The sequence below is a fragment of the Frankliniella occidentalis genome, unplaced genomic scaffold (genome assembly GCF_000697945.3).
Source record: "Frankliniella occidentalis isolate FOCC.00 unplaced genomic scaffold, Focc_3.1 Scaffold69, whole genome shotgun sequence".
Taxonomy (NCBI): Eukaryota; Metazoa; Arthropoda; class Insecta; order Thysanoptera; family Thripidae; genus Frankliniella; species Frankliniella occidentalis.
Genome location: NW_026267199.1, coordinates 259,769 through 266,468, shown reverse-complemented (window position 1 = coordinate 266,468; position 6,700 = coordinate 259,769). Strand labels below are relative to the sequence as shown.

General features: G+C 54.9%; 1 protein-coding gene across 1 annotated transcript; it reads right to left on the bottom strand.

Annotated features, from left to right (window-relative positions):
* Nucleotides 1-73: 73 nt before the first annotated feature.
* LOC127749612 (gustatory and odorant receptor 63a-like) lies at nt 74-2,789 on the bottom strand. Its single transcript, XM_052268428.1, has 5 exons — nt 2,536-2,789; nt 2,201-2,465; nt 1,759-2,012; nt 1,227-1,493; nt 74-379 (listed from the first exon to the last, which is right to left on the bottom strand). Exons 2-5 carry the CDS (start codon nt 2,397-2,399, stop codon nt 74-76), a joined length of 1,026 nt encoding a protein of 341 aa, XP_052124388.1. The 5' UTR covers nt 2,400-2,465; nt 2,536-2,789.
* Between the last annotated feature and the right edge of the window lie 3,911 nt (nt 2,790-6,700).

The window sequence follows — 6,700 nt, the reverse complement described above, 5'->3', positions numbered from 1 at the left end:
TCCGGGAATATTTAAAATTTTTACGATGTTTTTTCTAGGAGAGGTACGATTTTTCCAGAAAAATTTCGAACTTTCAAATCGCTAGCCACGCTACGCTACGCACGCTGCGCGCGGCGGCGCGGCCCTGGCCGCAGATCCAGAAGATGAGCGTGGCGCCCCAGACGGCGCTGGCGATGGTGCTGGTGACGCGCCGCCAGAGCCCGTGCTGCAGCGCGGACAGCAGCCCGAACAGGCTCGTCATGGTCATGACCATCATGGTGATGAGCATGTGCAGGACCACGCCGCCCCAGGCGCGGCCCAGCGCCTGCGTGAGCGCGCGCAGCCGCAGCCACAGCATGCAGTAGCCGCGCACCACGACGCCCGTCAGGCCCCTGCGGGACTGGAATGTAACGAACGAATCTTTGGCACATACTTTGTATCAACGAGTGTTACAAAGTGTTGTTTTGAGGGTGGTATGCACCCAGAAAAGGGCACGCTGATTTCGCGTCAAAAATCGCTTCCATTGTTCCAAAGGAAATTTTGCTGTAAATTTTGATTTAAAGCTGATTTTTTGGTGAATTTGAGGGAATTCCCTTGAATTAACAGAATTCAGCGAATTCAGTTTTACATCAGATGTTTCGTCGACATCGACCATCAGTATTTGTCCACTCTGGGATCAACCAGAAAGTACACCTACCTGTCAGTCGTCGTTGCCTCGGTCGTTATGAACCCGACAAGTTCAGGCTCTGTAAGCTCTCATAGCCCATGATAGGTATACACCTGAAATGTATAACACCTTGCCTGCAGCGCAAGCATGAACTGCGGGATGGTCTACCCCCAAGTCACACAGGCGCCATTCTCCCGTAATTTGCATTTGCCGACGCCGAATCTGATAAAATCCAAACTTGGCTCGATGACCGCACTATTTCACCGACGACAACTTCTCGAACACTACAACGTCGATTCCACGTTGACTCGACCATCTAGTATTTCTCACTGGGTTAGGTGAAGCGGATACAGGACGGAGGGGGGGGGGGGGGGGGGGCGTGACCCGCCTGTAACATTCCACACTAACAAACTAAGTGTGCAACTGCTTAACACATGTCAGTGTGCAACTGCAAGTTGCAGACTTGCAAGTGTGCAACATCTTTGCACAGGAAGTGTTCACACTTCAAAGTATTCAACGTGCAGTTGCACGCTTACAAGTGTTCGGCAGTTATGCACACTTAGTTTATCTGTTCACTCACGGTGCGTCGCTGTCGGAAGAGCGCGCGGAGCTTGACGGAGGTGGCAACGACCTCCGAGTTGAGCGCTCGCCACAGCACGCCCAGCATGATGGCGAGCATGATGGTGAACGGGTAAATGGGCAGCTTCCAGTAGGGCATGTGCCTGGACACGCGCTGGTGGTAGATGGGCGACAGCATGCTGTACAGCACGAGGAGCACGGACCACGCGCGGGCGTGGCGGCCGCAGTCCAGGCGCAGCGGGGACCCCGTCACCCACTGCCAGCTGCACTGGGGGGTGAGGGCGGGGGAGTAAGACACGTGTGAGGTCAGAGGCTGCGCCCGCTGCGCCGCTGCACTGGAAAAACAAGGGTGCCGAGTCCTACCTTTTAAAGGCACTGAAGGGAACACTGCCAAAGGCACTAATTGTTAGCACCTATAGTGCTCTTTAAGTGCCTTTCTAGAGGCACTAAACTGAACATTTCTTTAGCACCCCTGGAAAGTCAGGACTTAGAACTTTTGTTTTTCCAGTGTGAGCTCAGTTAGCTCCAGTCACCTGGAAGCGACCCCAGTCGTTAAAGTAGAGCGCAAGCCCGCCGGCGGCCGGCCAGTGCAGCAGCGGGACGGAGAGCGGCAGCGTCTCGTACACGAGGTGCAGCACCAGGATGACCCGTTCCAGGAAGGGCTCCCGGCCAGACAGCAGCTCCCGCAGGTTGCTCCTCACGGCCACGGCGATGATCACCGCGAGCGCGACCAGCAGCAGCGAGCTCGCCACCATGCGCAGCGAGCGCCACGAGGCGACCGCGTACTCTGCGGGTGGAGACTCGTTCAACGGGGCCCTGCACGAGGGGTACTTCACTCCAAACGAAATCAGTATTCACCCGCAAACAAAATTTTCAGGGGAAAGAACAACAAGGAACATCAAATAGAAAAATTTGAATCCTTTTTTTATTAGTAAATGACGGAAAGGGCCCAGCGGCCCCGCGGGTTCCACTCACCCACGCCCTCCTCGTCCGAGGCCCTCTTCACGGTGCGCAGCGGCCACGCGCCCAGGCCCGCCAGCACGGCGAGGAACGGCCCCACCTCGTGGTACAGGTCGGGCGGCGAGCGCTCGAGGCGTGAGCGCGCGGGCAGCGACAAGAAGGCCTGCTTCTCCCTCGTGCGCCGCGGGCTCGCCCGGCGGCCCGGCCTCATCATCAGCCGTGTCCGTGTAGCCGTTAGCCCGACTCCGTATTCAAGTTTGCTGATTTGCTAAACATTTAGCTGCGTCCAAATTTCAAGATAGGGGTTGTGGATTGGGGGGGGGGGAGGGGAATCAAGTGGCGGTGGATACCTAGGATTAGTTACGGAGTCGCACGTGGCCACAATGTGGACATCGCTTTGCTGTAAAAACACCACCCCTGCTTGAAATTGTTCTGGGACTCAGCGTGGTTGACGGTAACGTTATTTTTCTGCAGGTTGCCACGGTGCGTCGTGTCGCGCCACCCGCCGGGGCTGCTCCCCCCGTACTGTGTCCTGTCCGTCCCCGCCAGCCCCGCTGCAGGTGCACGCCGTGCGGCGTGTAGCGACACACGCGCGCGCTCGCTGGTGATTGATGCTCCCGACAGCACCCTTATTTGCAGCGTTTAAAAGCTTTCAACCGCGGGCCCGGGGCCAGCCCGCCTAAAGGCCCGCCACATCAAACAACTTAATGTCGTTTTGACGATCCCTGATGACGCGTGCGATCGCGGCCCGGTGATAGCGGAGCAAACACACGCCCAGCTTGTTTCAATCGCGGCCATACCTTCCGGTCGTGACGCCCGAGAGGTCCTTCACTCAAAAAAATCAGTGTACACCCTTAGAAAATATCACGAAAATTCAGAAAAAAAAACATGAAAAACTCATGAAAACTGAACTAAAAGTCAAAAAAAAATCTGGGGAAAAATCAGGAAAAAAAACCCAAGAAAAACAGAAATATCGGTGTACGCTGGAATTTAGTGAAGGGCCCCTCGGTGACGCCGGGTCGGGTCCAGGCGGGTGTGCCGGGCTGGCAGGTCAGGGCACCGCCCGGGAGGAGCGGCAACCCATTCGACGCCCGAGTCAGGGGCGGGCATGCGGGCGCTGCAGGCGCCACCGTGCTGGAGTCATCGCCCGCGGGCTGGAGTCCTCTATATGGTTGCCACACACGACAACTCAAGCACGGCACGGCTATCATCCGTCCGCTGGAGGAGAGCCAGGAGACGGCAAGGAACGCGCCGTCGCTCTTCGCCTTCATCCTCAACGACAGGGCGATGGCTGGGTCGTACCAAACGGGGAGCTCACTATGTCGTGCGTCCATTCTATACTCCCTTTTTTTACGGTTTGCGCGTTCTTTGACACAAATTCCCCGAACGCGCAGCTGGGCCCGGGAGCGCGCGCACACACACACGCGGCCGCCTTCCGCGAGACCATCTGTTACTGTAGGCGCCGGCGGGCCGGGCTTGGCTGCGCGGCTGCGCGTGCAGCAGGGCAGCGTGCGGCGCCGCTTAAACAAGGGTCACACCGAGAGTCCACCCACAGGCGGGCCCACCGGGGGTCCCGAGGGGGGTGTCCCCTCCACTCAGCCGCACGATATGTGTGCAAATTGTTGCTCAACGGCTCGCGAATTTATGATGACTCGTCGCACACGATGATTTATCATTGCGCGTAGGGCGGCCACGAGGAGGATTGGAAGGGGAGGGGGGGGGGGCCCTTACCTCACGGGATATTGTCTGTGCACCGCGCTCGTGAGACGGGTGTTGCCCCCGCCCGCCCCGCCCCGCACTGCACTGCACACGGCACGGGAGGACGTGTCATAACCGCATCGCCGTCATTCAATTGTTCCCGCCCGTTCGCCCGCCGGCCCGGCTGCTGTGGGCCCCGCGGGGACACCCGGCCGGCGCCCACTCGTGATTGATTGGGCGGCGAAAGGGGGCGCGGGAGGGCGACAACGACGACACCGGCGACGAGACCGAGGAGACGGCGAGCGGAGCGGAGAGAGGAGCGCCAAAGGACGCGCCAAGGACGCGCGCAGCGCCGCCGCGCGCCTCTCTCAACAGGCAGGCAGTGCAGGCAGTGGGTCAGCGGCGGTCAGCGGGGTAGGCAGGCGCAGACCGGGCTGCACGGGCTGCCTGCCTGCCTACCCCTCGAAGGGCCCGTGACCTGACCGCACTGCAGAGATATGTCTGCATGCGTAATAATGACCCTACGATTCTCAATAATTACTTAACTAGAGCGACATCATACGAGCATTTGTTCGATGATTCCTCTTGTATCGTAAGTCAGGAACGAGGTCAGGGATTATGGGTTCCTTCATTTCATTACAGTTTGGGGCCATTTACCTCCCAGGCACCGCATACTGTAACTACTGAACCGCTTTCGTCTGTTCGAGCGGGTTGCCTACTCGCCATCTAATTCCGCAAAAAGTGCACAGCCTGTTGCCAGTTTCCAACCCATTTCGATATCTCTAGTTTCCTTCCATTGCCAACACTTTGCTAGACACCTTGACAGGTGGGCCTATATCCCAGTAACCAACCATAAGGGGTCGTCGTAAAGGTGCCCAGGGGACTTGCTTGTTGGTCGAAATTTCCGATTTCGCTCAAACTCGGTGATATACTTTAAATGGGGAAGTACAATTTTGTATCCCGCAAAGATGTGTTTACTTCGCACACTATATATCCACCATCACAGACTGCAACCCGACTTCAACCATTCCAGTTGGAGCCGAAGGTAGACTGTGTTCTGGTGACCGACGGCAACCACCTCATTGAAAAATTACAGTCATTGTTCCTAAATTCGGACTTGCGCCCTAAATTCGGACATTTTGCCGTATTTCACTATTGTCGCCTCCAAATCCATTATGCGTTGACAAAATTCAACTTATATGGGTTTGATGGGAAGGTAAGACCACCAAGTTTCCATTTCTGCCAAAAAAATAAATGTGTGAGTAATATTGCTTTTCCTGAAATTTGTATTTTTAGCCCCCCAAAACAGGCGTTTTTAAATGTGTCTTGCAAGAATTTGGGGCTCCGAACAGTGTAAGCCCGGGTTATTCTGACCACAACATATGTGAAACTTGGTACTTTTATCTACAATATGACACCAAGTTTTTGATTTTTCGTCGCACGGTTTAGTTTTGGGAAGCGTTTTTGCTATGCGCCCTAAATTATTCGGACATAGGCTTTTACATGCAAAAGGGACAACTGTCCGAATTTAGGGCACATTAAAAGCGATCTTTAAGCAGTGCTGGCGACTAGACTATACCAGATACGAAAATTTGGACGGTAGGGTAAGGTCAAATTTTTTCATGAAGTTTCTATACCCCCCAAAAAATTTTCACTTTTCATAATTTTTCAAAGCTGTCCGAATTTAGGACGCATTGGTTCCTAAATACGGACACGATTCAAACAGCCCTCACCCCTATACCGTTAGCGCGAAAAAATATTTTCAGAGAGTGGTAGGTGCGTCTCGACCTGAGGATTCTAGAATCCCCAGCAATTTTTCATATTTCAAAAATTCTAGATATCACAGGCGTTTTTCCTCAAAAACCGTCCGAATTTAGGGACAATGACTGTACTTCAGCCGCATGGTGAGTACACATATACAACCTTCCAAAACGCTGCCGCAGCGCAAGGGCGAGGGGTGTCATAAAAATCAGTGGCGTGTGGTTGAATTGTACCCTTTTCTCCTTTGCGCTGGTGGCGCAAGCAGCGCAAGCCAGGAAACATTTTAAATCCCCTCATCTCCCGCATCGCCGCCAATCTCCCTCGTCTCGGAGTCACACCGCCGTCCAGGCGTGCTGGGGGGGGGGGGGGGGGAGGGGGGGGGGGGGGGGGGGGGGGGGGGAGGAGGAGAGGAAAGGGGACAATAGACTGTGAAAGTGAGGTTCCCCCACCACCTACCCCACCAGCCCCCGCTGCTTGCCACCTCCCCCCGCCGAAGGCCGCGACTGTAGCGTCTGCTGGAGGGTTCGCGCCACTACACCTCCTATTATTTCGACTATTAAATATTACAACATATATTCGATTGTAAGGCACTGTAAATAAGTCCCTTATAGTATAAGCAATGACACAAGATCAATACGTTTCCCTATATTTTCCTCCTTTACACGTAAGGCCGTACAAATATACTGCGCCGTGACTGTTACTGTTTGCGTTTAAACTGCGCGCGTGCAGAGAGGAGGTTAGGTTCAGTAATTATTCTCTTTCGAAAACCATTCCTGAGCCAATTCTCTGACTTCTTATGAAGCCTAGAACATTTGTCAAAGCTAGAATTCATATTGAGCGATTAACGGCGAACATTTTAGCCTGTTTGGAATCCCGGCCTACCGAGGGGGGGTGAGGTACCGAGCTGTGGTGGAGAGGGTGGGTGGGGTATAGGTGGTGGGGGAACCTCACTTTCACAGTCTATTCTGCTGCAGCGGAAGGGCGTTATTCGCACGATGAGGGTTGGCGCGGCACTGCGCGACATCGCGCGCGGCGCGCTAGATTGCCAGCTTTCAA